We start from the raw sequence: 19664 nt of genomic DNA, 5'->3' as shown, positions 1-19664 counted from the left end.
ATGAGTGATTTATCATTTAGTAGTAGCTGTCAAAGTAAACTCCTATGTAAAACAAAAACATCTGGAACCATAAACAGAGGAGAGCAGTAGCTGAATTTTAATCCAAACCTGGCATGCTCACTTCATTAGGAACAGGAAACAGCTAATTAGTAATTGAATGTTTCATGTTTTTAAAAGGGTTTGTACTTGAGCTCCAAACAGAGATGATCTAATATGCATTCTGGATGTAAACAAGATTAAAGATCAGGAAGAGCAATGAACAAAGCCTCTCCAGAGGAATGTTAGGGAGCTTGGGAACTTACAAGGAGTGACACACACTGACATTTCAAGAGAGCTGGCAGAGTTTATTGCTTTAAGATATATCAGATAAGTAAAAGGGGGATTCAATACACACAAATGTGACCATTTTAAAAATAAAATAGAAGGCCCATACAGTCCCTCGCTTAGCACAGCACTGCCTGACATGGGCATACCCCATGGCACAGGAGTCTGGTGTGTCCTCCTCCATACAGGAGATGAGCCTCTGCTGATAAGTTATCTTTAAAGGGTCACACCTGGTTGTTACAAACTCAAGTAAGTGTGAGACTTGCCTTTTGTGGTATATATCTGAAGCTTATGAAAAAAAAAAAAAGCTAAAATCAGGCATCACAAAGAAGGCAGGTATGTAGAAAAAGGCCAGAAGAATATGCACGAGGATTCCTTATAGTTCAACCAAAGTCAATTAACATATCTATTTTTAAAAAGATATTTGTTTATTTTTCAGTAACTTAATTAATTTGAAAATGCTGTTCAATTTCCCCTATAGTTCAATATATCCTGTTTGACTATCAAATAATGAGATGTTTCTGGATGTTATTTTTTAAGTCACACCTCTTTGTTATTCAATTCAGATATCTGATATTAATAACGTTCTAAAAAATTTTATTTGCCTCGGTCCTTCTCCATGATTTATTTCTAATTTGGCACTATTTCACTGAATTAGGTTAAAGCAACATACCTACTCTACACAAATAGATCTTCTACAGTATGTAGAGAGAACCAAAAGCCTTAGAAAAAATTCCTTCAGAGCATGGAATGACTGGAATGTCACACTGATATGAATTAATGTGATATTTTAAAATGTGTAGGGAAGCTGGGCATTCCAGTAGAAATTGCATGTACTGCCACAGGGAACTGATTATTGGAGAATGGATAAAAACTCAGTTGGACTTTTGCATAGGATGAGTGATACTTCTGTCACATCAGAATTTAGTTCGAGGGCAGATGTAAAAATAGCACAATGGATTAGGTTTTGCTTGGTGTAAAGAGGGCACTTTAGGAGGGGAGTTAATTTTTTGATCACTAGACTACTATTTAGCACATTGGAATACTGCTCTATTAGATTCTTAGGAGGCATGAAAATAATGATGACAAGTATTTGCCACCAGCCTTTGGCCAGGTCTCCATTAAGTAAACAGTTAAAAATATTTCAGGCCATTTCCTGGGCAATTCAAGCCAAATGACCCATTGGGTTCTAATGACTGGAACATCTTAGGCATCTGGCCATGTCTAGACCAGAGGGTGAGCAGTGGAAAATATCCATGATGTGACTGACCCATCATATCTGCCTTTCTCCATTCTTAGGTGTATAGATTTTTCAGTCTGTTTGCTTGTTGATAGCTTGATGAAGAGGAAACAGTATTGGAGATGGAAGGAGAGCAGAAAAAAAATAAAAGAGGTATTTTTAGTTGCTTAGGTATGTGTTTTTATCATTGCCTTCTTTACTGTAAGGAATATGCTAGTAGAAAGGTGTTAAATGACTTGCTCCACCATCAACAAATCAAAGGAAGAACTAAGTGTGGTAAAACCTACAAACTAGAGCTCTCCATATTTCCTTAGAGAACTGTACAGGTAACGTGTTTCTTTCAGAAAGGTGATCTCCAAAGCAATGCTAACAAATATGGATCATTTGCACAAATGAATTACCTCCTCACGTTAATTCCTGTTAAATCTCGGGTCAGCCAAATATAAAGCTATTTCATAGTAATCACAGCTTAAAGTGGGTGTGTCTGTATTTTAATTTCTGTCACAGCATTTAGAAATAGAATTTTCTATGTCTTAAAAATTCTTCCACCTACTTACCCCACTAGGATGCTCTGTGGTTTAATGTGATAATGTTTATGAAGCACTATGAACTCCATGGAAGAAAAGGGTTATAGAAGTGTAAAGTGTCATGTTCAGTCATCATTATGATTATCCCCTAAACACTTGTGAAGCCCATTCTCTAACACATTTTTCCTGTACGTGCAAGGTTCTAATTATCAGTAATGAACAAATAGTAATAGATGGTTCCATATTTTAAGAATTTGAGTATGAATTTTAAAGAACTACAGCACTAGATAAGCAGGTAACTGCTACAGCACCCTATTCGTGCCTATGATCAGTTGGAGTTCCGGCATCAGTGTTCAGGCTGCACAGAAAAAACAATAAAACCGGTCAAAATTTCATTCCAACAAAGAAAATCCAAAATCTACTCAATGAACTTCACTAAAAACCACAAACTGGCTTTATAGTATTTTGCTGTGCTATATATGTTCAAGATTTGAATAAATCTGTGTGTAATAAATGTATTATTTTATTACACATATCCCTTAATCATATATTCATTGATGTGGGCCTCGCTCTATTAAAAACAAAATTATACAAAGGTGAGCAAAACTGTAGATTTACAGTAATTTGAAGTTTAAGCAAATTCTCTGGGTGCAATATTAACAATATAAAAATGGTGTAAATGATATTTCCTAACTCTAAAATATGCTTATGAGCCTCTTGTGCATGTTCTACTGCTTTACAACCTGCAGTGAAATGCATGACTAGCTTAATAAGCAAGCCATTTAAAAAGGGTTGTTTTTCCCCTTCACAGTCTAAAACATGAGTAAAGATCCACACCGTTTTCTCTGAATCAAAATCTTTGTTAATGATTGCAATTTCCTTTCAGGATGAGATTTCCTTCCCTGACAGGATGGTTATTTAAAAGTAACTTCTCACTATTTATTTTTTGAAAATTACCAAGAAACATGTCTATAACATTTTTGAAGGCTTACATTTAAGTTTAGAAAAAATTATATTTTCTACCCAGGGCTCATATTTCCTTCCAAGTGTTGCCTCACCACTAATTCACTTATATAAACAAAGGGATTTCCTTAAAAATACTAGGCTTCATCACAGGCGTACTTTGAGCTATCAAACCTTTCTTTTGGTGGGTAGCTAACTTATTCTTGAACAGATGCCAATATTTTATAAATGATTTCTCCTGCTAAGTATTAAGTTTTATTCTTTCTGTTTTCTTGAAGTTGCTTAATTAGTGATATGTTTCTAATTTTCAAATGGGCATTATGTTATTTGGCACTAAATAAGATCACATTTAAAAGATCATGTTTTCCTGACCTGAGTAAGAGAAAGAAAGAAAAAAAAAACATGCTGGTTAATGCTCCACTTTAGCCTTATATTCAATCCAAATTAAATATGCGATTATTTGTATGAACTTTACTTCAATTGTCAAACATGTTCAGAATGGGACATTCTCAAATCAAATAAGCAACAGTAGTGAGGTTAGTTTGGGGTCCAGTTAGATATTAGTACAGTAATATAAATACAGTGCTTCTAATCTGAGAGTAGGAAAAGTAGACCTTTGTAAGATAGGGGCAGATAAATAAAAGTATAGCATTTGATTCCTCTTTCTCTAGAGAAAAGCATTGTTTTAGAGTCATTTTTCAGAAAGATCTAGTGCTTATTTTATAATGTAGCACTTTTTCAAAAAAAATGGAGGTTTAGTGAAAATAATAACCACTTAGCCTTATTAGCCCTAAAAAATTTCTGACTTATACTTTAATCAAAACAAAGACCAGTAAAAGTCATCTTTTCTTTGCAAATGGTATAATAATGGAGTATCAACCTCTCTCACTTGCATTTAACTCACTTTGTTTTTGTGAATTAATTCTTTAATATACACTTTTCTCTTTTATTTAATCTCTAGTTCTTGTAAGAAACACCCTAGAAAGGGATATGGCTATCTTCCTATTCTCATATGGGGATAAAATATAAAAATATATTTACCACAACTATATACTGAAGAACATATGTTTTAGAGATGGTTTTATATATCAATTATATGCCATTTATTTCACCCTTATTAAAATCTACATATACAAACACAAATGTTAACTTCATATGTATTTTATAGGGCATAGTAATAATAATATACTGTACTTATACTTGTCAAAGAGTATGGATCTAACTTATTGACGAGGAGGATTAGGCAAATATTACTATTTTACTAAAATTAAGGGAGAGAGAAATTGAATGACTTCTCAGGGTTAGTTAACAGAGTTAGCCAGTTAGTAACTGAGAAATCTTGACTACTAGACTTCTTCCCACCACTTCATTGTGCCTCCTATAGACCAGTTATAAAATAGCAACAAAATTGCATGTGTTCAATACACAGACCTGCAAATTTTGAGCTACACTAAGAGCTCTAGAAATATTTGAACTCTACTTTCCAGCAGGGAAGAGAAAGAAAAGGAAAGGAGAATAAATAAAAAACTAGTATTCATGGAATGCTGACTATGTTAGGAGCCATACTAAGCCATTCTAAGCACTTATGTCATATGTGGAATGCCATATTCTTTCACTACTTCTTGTTGTAGATGATGTCATGGTAAAAAGAGGTAAGCTACTTACGTGTCTATGTCATTGCTGTAAAAAAATCTAGGGTCGTTATCACCTACCTTCCATAAGTACATAGTTACAAAATGTTTTATAAGGTCAAATTTACTTGAGATTTGTATAGGATGCATATTGGAAATATTTTAATGTAATAATTATTTTTTATTTTTATTATTGAGTTGTACAAATTATTTATATACTCTGAACACAAGTCTTTCATTGGCTGTATGTAATGTAAATATTTCCTCCCAGTCTTTGACTTGTCTTCAGATTTTCTTGACATCTTTGAATGAACAGATTTTAAAATCTTTTATGAAACCCAATTAACAATTTTTCATAGTTAGTGCTTTTTATGTCCTTTCTAAAAAGACTTTGCCTAACCAAAGTTTGCAAAGATACTCTCCTAAGTTTTCTTCTAGAAGCTTTATAGTTTTAGCTTTTGTTTGTTTTTGTTTTTTAGGCTGGTTTTAGCTTTTTATTTATTTATTTTTTGGCTGCACCACTCAGCTTGTGGGATCTTATTTACCCGACCAGGGATCGAACCCGCACCCTCTGCAGTGGAAGCACAGTCTTAACCACTGGACCGCCAGGAAAATTCTTAATGTAATATTTAAAAGTAGAACTATGTTCTTCTTTTTATAACTTTTAACTACTCCTTTTGTATGCTGAACTGTTAGAAAAACACTGTAATTCCTCAATTCAAAGTAATCATAAAATGGAATCAAAATGTGGAGAAAAATGAAAATGAGAGTAATGGAAAAACATTAAATGTTAATTTGAACAACGTTAAAAATGACCACATCCAACATTTCCCATAGAAGTTTGAAATGCAGTTACCAAGAGATTGTAAGATTTGAGTTGCAGGTTTTGCCTCACTCATTTTATTTTTTTATTTTTTAATTTTTTTTAACATCTGTATTGAAGTATAATTGGTTTACAATGGTGTGTTAGTTTCTGCTTTATAACAAAGTGAATCAGTTATACATATACATATATCCCCATATCTCTTCCCTCTTGCATCTCCCTCCCTCCCACCCTCCCTATCTCACCCCTCTAGGTGGTCACAAAGCATGGAGCTGATCTCCCTGGCCTCACTCATTTTAAATAGTTACTCACCAATGCTAAGATCAACATGACATTCATTTGTATTGTTTTAAAGAAAATAAGAGCACTTAAATTATGGGAGAATAGGGAAATAGAGAAGAAATGCTTATAAAAAAAACGATGCTTTCTTAAAAGCTAATAGAGGAATTGGTGAAAGCGTTGTCCAAATAACCATTTGTATTACTGAGGTAAAGTAGACTCCAACTTAAGTATGTGGATTACTACTAGTGTTAATCTTCAAACATTAAACAAGTAAATCATAAACTTTGTGATTAACAGATTAAGGAATGTCAAGGAGGTCTGTAAAAAATTCTAAACAACGTTTTTCTTTAAATTCATTTTAATTTCCAAAATTGAATGTTACATGGCCATCAAAAATGAGAAAAAATTTCCTGAGAGCAACAAATAAAACTTTCTGCTAATGGCCCACAGAAAGGAATCCTAGCCTAAAATTAGATAACTGAAAATCTGTTAAGGTCTAGTTCCAATAGGGTGATGTGAGTTTAGCCACAAATAGAAGAGTTTTTTTCTACTCCTACTTCAGCTTCTCTACACAGTTTTAAATAGAAAAGAGAGATTGCATTTGTGTAATTTTTGTATTACCCCAATCTCTGCAAAGTTTTAAGGCAGAAGTGATTATTAAATTATAGTTGGCTTTAGTCTATTTTGGTTAATTAACTACAAACTGGAGAAGCCATTCCCCACCCCAGCCCTGCTGCATTGTTTTGCATGGGAGAATATTAAAGTCTAGTTAAATATCCTAGCTAGCTTACTAACTATGAGAGATTTTTACAGATTTGGATTGATAGTGATATTATCAATATGGATTGAGAGTGAAAACGATGGGTAAGGGAGTTAAGATTCCTGTGTTTTAGAATCCATTACCAATAGCAAGCCAATTAACTTCTCTTGGGTTATTTTCCTACTTATAAAATAGGGGTTAATTATACCTTTCTTAAATATCACACGGGAATAATCCTGCTAGAGGATGTGTGTATTAAGAATGGTACAAAGACAAGTTCCTCTTTATGATGGAATATGTTACCAATGAGAGAGCTAGCAATAAGCCTGGACTTGCAACATTTTATGCAATGGAACAAGAAAACGTAGCCAAATCTAAAAAGAAAAAATCAAAGTCTTCAAAGTGAAGGGAGACTGGGAGGAACTGGGAAGGGAGACATTTTGAATGGATTTATTATTTGGGTTTATGGATCCAGCCAGGCCTGAATCTATCCTTTGAAGTGTCAGTTAAGTCACCCAATAAATTACCTTTTAAAATTAAGCCCCCCAAAAAAGAAACAAGAAAAAAATGGCAAAATTTCACCAGGTTATACAAATATTAGGTATTGTCTTTCTTTTTTTCACTGTTCCAATTTTAGAATATCAATTCCTCATTCCAAGAGTGATAAGCATCTTGGCATAGAACCATCACACATCAACATGTCAGCAATATAATAATTCTATTTTTTAAGTGATGTGACAACAGTGGCCTATGATTACTGCCTTCTATGAAAATGCTGTCTGTTTTCTTAATTAAAACAGAGATGTGAAAGTGAAAAATAAAACTTAAACTTTTAATCCAAAAAAGGCTTTCCTTTTGCACATTCCTTAGGTGTATCTGGGTTGGTAAGTGGGATAGGGTGACTCTTCAGCTTAAAAAATTGTATTGCATATGTAAAGAGGATGGGGCATAAAGTGACTAGTTAAACAGTTATACAAGTTGAGTTAAACAACTCTTCCTATACTATAGTCAGAAAGACCTGTTAATTAATGAATTAGCCCTGTGGACTCTAAAATGCTTAGTAGCAGAACAACCTATTGATATTTTGTTTTGCAAGTCTCACTATCTTGCTATCCCTACAACTACAATTTCATCTATTATGTGAGTGAGATATAGCTAGACTTGTAAGTCTTAGATCTGTAGATGAGATTTTATGTTATTATCATAATTAGCATGACAGCATTTTAGTCACTGCAAATATTCTTTTAGGAATGCAGTGGTAAGTGGTGCAAGCCACTCCATGAAAACCAGGCCCTAAAGTATCAAGTAATGTTTGTCACATCCTCCTAAGAAAGAAATAGAAGCATAATGTGTGCTATAATCTGACAGGTATTTCACAGCAAAGAGGTATGACATGGGTTGGGAAGTACAATCAGTTAAAATAAAGATCCTGTGGAGGATGAAGAAAATGAGAGACAAATACTTCCTGGGATAGAAAGGAAAATGAATGAGACCATCTAATGAATCTTACAGGAAAAAAATGTTGCTGCTTTAGAGAAAGATGCTAGGATTTTTTCTGTGGGCCGTGTGCTACAGCCTTTTCACACTCTATGATGGCAGTTGCGTAAAGTTTCTCTGGGTGGTAAAAGTCTCCCACTCTCAAAGGGCATATTTATGAGGAAAGGGGACCCACTTCCTACAGTCCCTCTAATCACTGGCATGCTATGCATTTCTACTTTATAAGAGAACATTTCTACTTAACAATGGGAATATTATAGTGCCTATGTATATCTTTCAACACAGGACAAGACATTAAAGGGGAGGGAAATTAATGGTTATGAGGGTAGGGCAGGAAATAGTCTATAGAACCCCTAGAGAAAGATGTAAACCACACTCTGGTGGGAGTTAGGAGAAAAGCCTGTAGAGAAATTCTATCTGTTCTCCTTTTAGTTTTTCTTGTCATATCACATACATGGCAAGAAATCATATGTTGATTTCTCTTTTCCAGTCCCCTTACTTGCCCCTACCATCACTTTCCTTTCTATTTTATCAAATCCTGCAAAGACAATCTTAGCCCAAGGGTAATTGTTTTCAATAAATATTGGTATGGCATCTTAAGCTCTTTGGAAAAATGTAGTTTTAGGTTACCAAGTGAGCAGCAAAGAGAGAAGATAATGAGGTGTCAAAGGTCAAGGAAGGATAAACACTGTTCAAATTGATTTTGAGAAAATGGATAAGAATATACATATTCATATATATTTCATAGTATAAATATATTTAAAATTCTATACTATAAATATATGTATATTAAATTACATTGTAAAATATGTGTTCTTATTAACATAGAGATGTTAAAATTGTGTCTGTTGCTTTTAGAGTCAAATAACACTTTAGTCACTTTGCTTTTAATTATTCAGTGGCATCTTCACCAAATGCTGCATAGATGAGATCATGGATTTCACATATCAGAACGGTAAGTTTATACCCTTTGAATAAGCTCCCACATTTTTTTTCTGAAAAAAAAAATGGTTCAGAGGGAACAAATGGTTTAATATGTTTATTTTTTTCATCAAATTTTGCTTAACTTTGACATGTAGGTTGGATTTCTTATCTACTTCTAGTGTGTCAGTATCAAAAAGAAGGGAAAATTATTCAAGATTCCACCATATATCTGAAAAAAATATCAGATGAAAAATATATTCCAGTGTTAAACCATTTTATGTCATTGTCAAGCATGTAGGCTAAAAAGCAAATGTAAAAATTATTCAAAGATATTGGCATTCCTCTTGCAAAAGCAGCTCCTAGCTTTTTTGTATTGTTTTGTTTTTTCCCAAACAAATGCAGTGGCAAAAATGGGAGCAATGCGTCATTGTGTGCCCTTGTACTTTATGATGTTATTTCCTCTGAACTTTTTTAAACATTATTTTATTTTGTTACTAGAAAGTCGGTTCATGAAGGCTGTTGTCTGTTTTCTAAGATATAGAAGTTTCATATTCTGGATTTGTTTTATTTATTTTTATTATTAAGATGATGATATCAATTTTCAAAAACTAAAGAAATATGCACTGTACCAGTAGCCCCTAACAATGAAATATAGTCATACAAAAGTTAACTAAGGTATAAACATGCAAAAGGAGAAGTCTCCCTGTGATCATAAAATGATGTTATTTTCTGTTCAGCAGTTCATGTTACTGCATTCATGCTAATTAATTAAAGGAGCTGTTGCTGTAAAGTGCAAACAGGGAATCTGGGAAACTGAGAGGGCTTTTAGGTCTCCAAGTGAAGTTAAGTCACTCTGGGCACGGGCAATCAAAGGTAATGAAATCACTTGTCAGTGCTAAGCTTGCAAAAACTGTGAAGTTTGACTACGAAGTAAAAGGATTATAATTAGATTTCCAATAGGATAATAACTAAATGGCAGAATGCAGTAAAGAGAAAATATTACTTTGTTAGCTAATGGTACTGCTGTTCGGTTTTAGTTTTTATCAGCTCACTTGTAGTTGTCCTAATTTAATTTGCTTTTATCAGCAAAAATGCACTACGCAAATGGTACTTGAATGTCATTTGCAAAAATCATTGATCTGAAGGTACACTTAATGACACCCGGTATGTTTATTTTATGTGAAATGGAGATTGGTTGATAAGATGGTTGATGTGCTGTCTTGTGGGCCCCCAACTGAGTTATGGGAATCTGTGTGGGAGGATATTAGTGTATATCCTTCACTGCCAGCAATAGTGGACACCGCTATCAGAGTGGGTGTGTATTCATTTTTTAATCACCTTAAAATATACAGGAGGAGTTGCTATCATAGACTGCTAAAATACAAGGGATACAGAGACCCTTTTATCAGAAAGTGGTCTATGCATGATACCTTGTCTGTCAAACATTCAAAGCATAAAATACATAAAATAACTAACCTGAAGAGATTTAGAATACATGTAAGAATCCTAGTACATGGGCAGTTTGTGGAAATTATCATAAAACTATATATGAGTTTATTTATGTTTTAGTTATTTTACTATTTATTTACTTATTTGGCCGCACCACGTGGCATGTGGGATCTTTGTTCCCCGACCAGGGATCAAACCTGAGCCCATTGCATTGGAAACACGGAGTCTTAACCACTGGACCTCCAGCGAAGGCTCCTATATATGGCTTTATTACTTCTAATGATGGCCAAGCAACATTCTTCCAAGTCCTCTTAAGGAAATGTCACAAAGCGACTAATTGAATTTCAGAGAAAGAGCACTAAGAGAATGACAGATTTCTATCCAGCAGAGCTATTGACAATAGGAAAAGACTTCACTGATGCTGGAATTGTTTGTTGTGATGAAGATGAGTTGTGGAAATGGCACTGGATTGGCATGCATGAATTGAACCTCACAAATAATGCTGGGAAATAATCTTCCAAGTTAAGAAATGGGCAATTGAGGGAAGTGAAAAAGATGAAAACAGTATCAAAATATGTCACAAAAGAAAGGAACGATAGCACACAAGAGCAAAATTATTAGGCAGAATGGAAAAACAATGGTTAAGCTTGCCTTTTGTTTTCCAAGCATTATACATTTTCTCTAGTTCATAGGTACATATAAAAGTAATCTTTCAATTCTGAACATCTTAAACAAAAAGTAATATTATTGAGATTTTTTGGTAATTATTTGAATTGATTGATTTGATGAATTATATTTAATTCTGATAATATTTTCAGGCACCTATTCCCCTGGCTAATAGAATAAATTGGTTTTGCTCATAAAATAATTTCTTTTAGATATTATATTGTGATTCTACTCTCATATTAATACAAAGCATTTACTCTAGTTTTTCATAAATTGATGATAGGAACTTTATCATTTAACATGCTTAAATGCTGTGCTAAGAGATGTGAGAATGTATACTTTTTCATTTTTACCACTTTTATCAAGAATACTATTTAACATAACCTAAAAGGCAGACATTTAGTAAGAATTATTAACCCACCGTACTTTACCATATATTGAAAATATTAACCACAAATGCTAGACAATTTGATTTGTAATTTGAAAAATATATATAAAAGTTAATCCCCTTGCTTTAAAATATGTTCCATCTCAATCCTTTTAAAGGTACAGCTAATTCTCTCCTGTTTACCCAGTAAAAACTAGGAGAGCTTATTAAAAGCATGCTCACTGAAAACAAATATTAAATGTGTCCTCTCCTAATCACAAATTAATATGCAAAAGCCATTCTTTGCAGACTCCATTAAAATTAAAAACTGAGCCAAATAGTGAATCTAGCTTTTCCTTATATCACCTAACTGACCTTCCACGGATAAGTTATCTGTTGTTTGTTGCATGGAAATGAAGCAACTTTAGGACAGTTCAAAAATTTATATTTATCTCAGAGTTAGGAAAGATGTTACTACTGTGAACTAAAAGAATTATATATATATATATATATATATATATATATATATATATATTAAACAAACAGCAATAAATTGGGAGTATAGGATTAAAGGATAATCAAGGATAATTAAAGGATAATAAAGATACAACCCAGTGATGGTTTACCTCTTACAGTTACAAAGCTGACCTTACATCCCATGAAGAAAGGTCCAATCAAGCTCAATGCTCCTTAAAGACTGGGTCTATATGTGTGTGTCACAGATTCAGAAGGGGTCAAATGCTTCAGACTTGTTCAACCCTACCTTAGATCTATGGTGGCAACCACAACTAGTGGGGCTTTATTTATATGTTTCACTGTGGTGTACTGATTGGATAAACACTGAGTCCCATCCAAATTGGCTTTGCTCACACAGACAGAGCCTTTAAGTTGAGGGAAGAAAGCAGGTAAGCAAAAGAGGGATAAGAAACAGCAAAAGCTTTATTGAGTGAGCTAAACATTCATGCTTTCACAAAAGTTAATGCATTAATTAGGTCTATCCAGCTGCAGCAGAATCAGACATTACCAGAAGATCCATGATCTCTAACACTCCTGGTTTTGCAAAGATGATGTGCAAAACTACATGAGTCAGGATTTCTAAATTTTCTGAAGTTGCCACACAAAATGGTGACCCACAGATGAACCCACATGGATCTTTTGGTCACATCCAGTTCTGTTGCCTTCATAGATATCCAGTCATTACACCGTGGAAAGGCGCTGATTAGTTAAACATCCAGTAGGCAACCTTTCTACGGCTGTCTTCCTTTTTGAAAGTTAGGAAATCGTTTTCTCATGGAGATGCCTTTTCTTTTTTATTAGAGTGAGACATGAATGTGAAAATAAATGTAATCTGCATACAGAGGGCTAGAAAACTGCATTAGAAAGACACTGAAAAACTCCAGTGGTCAAATTCAATTTTTATTTTTAGCTGTCTTTGCGCTCCAATGAGACTCTATATTGATTTGTTTTCCCTATTTTCTTACTACTAAATACTTTAAAAAATATTATAAAGGATCTAAACAGTTGTGGGAATCCTGCAAATTATGTATTAAAAGTCCTGCTCTTATTTTCATATTTAGTCGGTTTTGAAAAGTATCTAAAATTAGCATTAGGACTTAAATATTGATAAAAATGTTGCCTAGAATACTTTGCAAATATTGATAGGTTATGATTATTGTACCTGTGTCTTTTACAAACAGTAGTGAGATTTAAAAAGCATATTATTTTATACTTCTGAAAGGTAAATTATATTCACATTTTGCATTTTTAGAATATGCCTTACATATAAATGTACATCCTTTTAACAGATAAACATACAAGAAATTTGCTCACATTGTGTATGTACAATTATTAGTCCCTAAATACATAGTCTCAATAAACACTGCAAACTTTTTCCTCTATCATGAAGTAAGAAAAACTTATTTATTTATTTTCCTTATATGAAAAGTATCAATATAGGAGCTTATCCCCTTCCCACTCCCAGGGGTCACATATTAAGCAGTTACAGAAAGAAGTACACTGTTTACTGTACCTTGCATAGCAGTACTATCATGAGGAGTTCCACTGTTTTCTATTTCAATATCTGGAATCCCAGTATCTGAAAGAAGTGACATTCAATATTAAGGTACATTTCTATTTTTCCTGATTCCATTTAAAGTGAAAACTCTGTTCACCAGTGCTTTGGTCCTATAGATAACATGAGACTTTGGGTGGCATTTTGTTTTTGTTTTTTGTATGTCTATATGTTTTTAATGGTAGGAAGGAGAATTATAAACCATAGCTGAATTTTACAATTGGACATATATTTCCAGGTATATAGTAAATATTTCTTTATTCATTTTACACTCTAGAGATAAAACTCGGGAAAATAATCTGTCCATAAAACCCCCTCAGACTATCAGGTAACATGCCCTGACTGTGGAATAAAAAAAATTGAATATAATTCCATAAGTAGAAGTGCCCCATTCTTATGGTATATTTTTCGTTTATAAAATGTGATAGATGATGAGATTATCTCTATGCTAAATGCACATGAACACCAAAACACAGGCTATGATTTGTGGTCTTTATTTAGTACTGGTCCTAGGGACCAAGAGATACATGAATTGTTTCAAAAAAAGTTGAGAAAAAGAAACAAAGAGTTGGGATTTTTATTTTCAATTTTAAATATGAAATGTGATTATCTAAAAGTTATTCATATACATGAAGCATAGCTTAATATGGCCATTTATATATATATATATATATATATATATATATATATACATTTGCTCAGACACCCTTGGGTAATGTGATAACAGACGCCCATATATCATCCATCAAGGATTGATGTGAGAAAGAAATGATTTGAATACAAGTTACCCATCATGCTGTAGAAACAGCTGCTTTTCCTTTATAACAGAGAACACTGGAGCTAGAGTGGAATTCACATATGGGTGGATTTCAAATACGTAAAAAGAAAAATGACGAACCTCCTCAGAATTACATGTTCAGAGCCTCAAATAATTAGAGTGCATAGAATATTGGCCCCATTGCTGGCTCCCACTGTCTAAGATGTTCCTCAGTATGAGATATTGATGTATTATTATTTATCTTCTCTCTTCTGCGTCTCAATGAGGCATGGCTGTCATGAGCTAATAATCTACCTCTGTATTTCTATCGATTGTGAGGACAATGATCCAAGACAGTCACAGTAAAAAGGGAACTGAACTTTTGGAAAGGTAAAAATACGATTGAACATTGTACAGTATTCTCTATTCATTCTTAGTATGGGACACTTGAAGCAACCCCCTTTTAGTTCATGTGTGTGTCATATTAGGTATGGAGTATGTGTATGCTTGTGTATAATATTCTTAGGCTCATCCCTGTTATGCACACATATCAGTTAGATATACCAGCTGTTAATGTGCTATGAAAGAAAAACTTGAATAGCCTATGAAATGAAATTACGTTGTGGGGTTTCATAATTTAAAATGGAATCAGAAAAGTTTGGAATTAAGAGATTTCATGACAGAATCACCTCTTCTCACAGGAGCTCCAGGAATTTACTTAGAACATTCATTTTCAACCAGGCACTCTTTAAGCCCTCATCACTGATGCAATCTGCATTAAAGGAACCAGCATTCTAAAGTTCATTAAAATAAAGTACACCAAACATCAGCATATTTTAACACGAATGGACCTAAAACACTTACATTTTAAGTGCAGGGAAGTTATCAATATTACTTCTTCTGAAAAAAGCAGCAGGATTTCCTGTTCCTAGACTATTTATATCTCCCAGAATAGGGCTTATTTTGACAGATTTAATTAATGAACTAAAGCACTTGGCCTCAAATTGATTTTTTAATTACTGTATTCCTGGACAAAGCTTCTCCCTCCCTCCTTCCTTCCCTCCTTCCTTTCCTTCTCCCCCTCTCCCTCTCCCCTTCTCCCTCCCCGGCTCTCTCCCTCTCTCTGCTTTGTGTACCTTGAGTGTGAAGGTGCAATACAGACATTACCTTTCAACATCCTCAATCCACTGTCACTAGTAGTGGCTTGCTTAAGTGCTTGCTCCACTTGCTCCCTTCGCTTTGATTCAAATTCCAAGGCTTCTTGTAGTTTTCTCTTTGCTTTTTTCTCCTTCTTCAGGCGCTTTTGCATGGTAGCTAAAATATGGAAAGGGAAATAGTTTGCAAAGGCTTAGTCATTGAAATCAGGTTGCCGGTTTTGATGAATTATAAACCATAGATACAGATTCAGAGAGATATATAAATGTATAAGTCAACATAAGATTAGCTTCTTTTGATTCCAATTATCATTAGACTCAACCAAAGATTATTCAATTATGCAACCAACTTATTTTTGCTTTCACATCTCCAGTAAGTATGCTCTATAATACACATGTATTTGTACGGTGGTGGTAGTAGTGGTGGAAGATTCTTTTCTACTTTGACTACAGGAATTTAGTGATAGCATGAAATATTTTATAAATTGATTAAGAAAAATATTCTTATTATTCATCAGGTTATTCCTATACATATTTCAAAACACAGAAAATCTAAAGATATTTATTGAGTTTCAAAACATGGTATGTCTTTAAACACACCTGAACACATTCTATGAGGCCACCATCACCCTGATACCAAAACGGGACAAAGATGTCACAAAAAAGAAACAGGTCAATATCGCTGATGAACATAGATGTAAAAAATCCTCAACAAAATACTAGCAAACAGAATCCAACAGCACATTAAAAGGATCATACACCATGATCAAGTGGAGTTTATTCCAGGAATGCAAGGATTCTTCAATATATGGAAATCAATCAATGTGATACTAACAAATTGAAGGATAAAAATCATATGATAATCTCAATAGATGCAGAAAAACTTTTGACAAAATGCAACACCCATGTATGATAAAAACTCTCCAGAAAGTGGGCATAGAGGGAACCTACCTCAACATAATAAAAGCCATATATGACAAACCCACAGCCAACTTCATTCTCATTGGTGAAAAACTGAAAGCACTTCCTCTAAGATCAGGAACAACACAAGGGTGCTTACTCCACCACTATTATTCAACATAGTTTTGGAAGTTTTAGCCACGCCAATCAGAGAAGGAAAAGAAATAAAAGGAATCCAAACTGGGAAAGAAGAAGTAAAACTGTCACTCTTTGCAGATGACATGATACTATGCATAGAAAATCCTGAAGATGCTACCAGAAAACTACTAGAGCTAATCAATGAATTTAGTAAAGTAGCAGGATACAAAATTAATGCACAGAAATCTCTTGCATTCCTATATACTAACAATGAAAAATCAGAAATAGAAATTAAGGAAATATTCCCATTTACCATTGCAATACAAAGAATAGAATACCTAGGAATAAACCTACCTAAGGAGTCAAAAGACCTGTATACAGAAAACTGTGCAACACTGATGAAAGAAATCAAGGACAATACAAACAGATGAAGAGATATACCATGCTCTTGGATTGGAAGAATCAACACTGTGAAAATGACTATAGTACTGAAAGCAATCTACAGATTCAATGCAATCCATATCAAATTACCAATGGCATTTTCACAGAACGAGAACAAAAAATCTCACAATTTGTATGGAAACACAAAAGACCCTGAAGAGCCAATGGAGCTGGAGGAATCAGGCTCCCTGACTTCAGACTATATGACAAAGCTACAGTAATCAAAACAGTATGGTACTGGCACAAAAACAGAAATATAGATCAATGGAAAAGGATAGAAAGCCCAGAGATAAACCCACACACATATGGTCACCTTATCTTTGATAAAAGAAGCAAGAATATACAATGGAGGAATGACAGCCTCTTCAATAAGTGGTGCTGAGAAAACTGGACAGCTACATGTAAAAGAATGAAATTAAAACACTTCCTAACACCATACACAAAAATAAACTCAAAGTGGATTAAAGACCTAAATGTAAGGCCAAACACGATCAAACTCTTCGAGCAAAACATAGGCAGAACACTCTATGACATAAGTCACAGCAAGATCCTTTCTGGCCCACCTCCTAGAGTAAGGGAAAAAAATAAACAAATGGGACCTAATGAAACTTAAAAGCTTTTGCACAGCAAAGGAAAGAATAAATAAGATGAAAAGACAACTCTCAGAATGGGAGAAAATATTTGCAAATGAAGCAACTGACAATGGATTAATTTCCAAAATAAACAAGCAGCTCATTCAGCTCAATATTGAGAAAACAAACAACCCAATCGAAAATGGGTGGAAGACCTAAACAGACATTTCTCCAAAGAAGACATATGAATTGCCAACAAACACATGACAATATACTCAACATCACTAATCATTAGAGAAATGCAAATCAAAACCACAATGAGGTATCCCCTCACACGAGTCAGAATGGTCATCATCAAAAAATCTACAAACAATAAATGCTGGAGAGGGTATGGAGAAAAGGGAACACTTCTGCAACGTTGGTGGGAATGTAAATTGATACAGCCACTATGGACAACAGTATGGAGGTTCCTTAAAAAACTAAAAATAGAATTACCATGTGACCCAGCAATCCCATTCCTGGGCATATACCCTGAGAAAACCATAATTCAAAAAGACACATGTACCACAATGTTCATCGCAGTGCTATTTACAATAGCCAGGACAAGGCAGCAACCTAAATGCCCATCGACAGACGAATGGATAAAGAAAATGTGACACATGTATACAATGGAATATTACTTTGCCATAAAATGGAACAAAATTGAGTTATTTGTAATGAGGTGGATGGACGTAGAGTCTGTCATACAAAATGAGGTAAGTCAGAAAAAGAAAAACAAATACCGTATGCTAACGCATATATATGGAATCTAAAAAAATAGTACTGATGAACCTAGTGGCAGGGCAGGAATAAAGACACAGATGTAGGCAATATACTTGAGGACACAGGGGGAGAAGTGGAAGCTGGGATGGAGTAAGAGAGTAGAACTGACATATATACACTACCAAATGTAAAATGGATGGGTAGTGGGAAGCTGCTGCATAGAACAGGGAGATCAGCTCACTGCTTTGTGATGACCTAGAGGGGTGGGATAGGGAGGGTGGGAGGGAGACTCAAGAGGGAGGGGATATGGGGATATATGTATACATATAGCTGATTCACTTTGTTGTACAGCAGAAACTAACACAACATTGTAAAGCATTTATACTCCAATAAAGATGAAAATAAAAAAGATGTATGGAAGAAAAAGAAAAATACATTGTATGTCTTTTAAAACTTACAGTGTCAAGGGTCTATTTCTTTGAGATGTAACCAGTTTTTAGGGCAAATATCTATCTCTTTAAATATATGCACATATCATCAGACTCTGTCTCTCTCCATATATTTATATTTGAATCTATCTCTACATTTTAAAGAGAATAACTTTCAGCAATGATTATGTTAAGCAATCTGTAAAGGCACAACATTTCTTTCATAAACAGAAAAGGTAAAGAAGAGGTAAAAACAATTATAACTCAACTCTCAAGGCCTTATGTCTTAACTAGAAACTTTAAGTGCCCTAATGTATGATTGTTACTGTTCTCTGAAACCTTGACATCTGTGATAATTTCTCAAACAGAATTACTGGGCTCCAGCAATATATTGGTTCACTGCAGGGTTCTAAGCAGACCGACCTTCACATTCTTCCTAAATCAGTTGTAAAAATTTAAGATATTGATATTAGGACAATAGAAAAATATTCAAGGAACATTAAACAAAATTATAAATTATATGACATTTAAAAATCTTAAAATTTTTCAAATACAATTAAAATATTTTGATTGCACTAAAGTGAATATGATGCTAATTTGAGTTTCAGTTGTATTTATCTCACAGTTCAATGTCTTTTCATATAAATGACCTTCAGCAACTTAAAGAGAGTCATTTACTCATCTAAATTTATATTCATTTAGACAAAAATTCAGAGGACTAAGGTAATAACAAGATGAAAATCTTGGAATAAAGACACCGAGAATGTATGGTTTCTGTTATTTTTGGTAAAAGACTATTAAATAAGGTTAAGCATAAAAAGATTTTACTATCATAATTATACTTAATTATCATCATTCAAATAAAGCATTTAGTAAACTATTTAAATCAAAAACATAGATGTATTCAAATTAATGTATAGCAATGTCCTTGATAAGACAAAATTTTGCTTCTAGTAAAATTATTTATTCAAAAATATTCCATATGTTG

General features: G+C 33.8%; 1 protein-coding gene across 1 annotated transcript in view; it reads right to left on the bottom strand.

Annotated features, from left to right (window-relative positions):
- Window positions 1-2398: 2398 nt before the first annotated feature.
- DACH2 (dachshund family transcription factor 2) overlaps window positions 2399-19664 on the bottom strand; it is a 619342-nt gene continuing 602076 nt past the window's right edge. The window contains exons 10-12 of the mRNA XM_059910621.1: window positions 15449-15595; window positions 13483-13548; window positions 2399-2449 (exon numbers count right to left, since the gene is read on the bottom strand). Of these exons, the coding sequence (XP_059766604.1) occupies window positions 2445-2449; window positions 13483-13548; window positions 15449-15595 (218 nt within the window). The 3' untranslated portion in view covers window positions 2399-2444. The remainder of the gene's footprint in view (window positions 2450-13482; window positions 13549-15448; window positions 15596-19664) is intronic.

The sequence above is a fragment of the Balaenoptera ricei genome, chromosome X, assembly GCF_028023285.1.
Source record: "Balaenoptera ricei isolate mBalRic1 chromosome X, mBalRic1.hap2, whole genome shotgun sequence".
Taxonomy (NCBI): Eukaryota; Metazoa; Chordata; class Mammalia; order Artiodactyla; family Balaenopteridae; genus Balaenoptera; species Balaenoptera ricei.
Note: the sequence above shows the minus strand (reverse complement) of the source record. Positions and strands in the feature narration are given on the sequence as shown.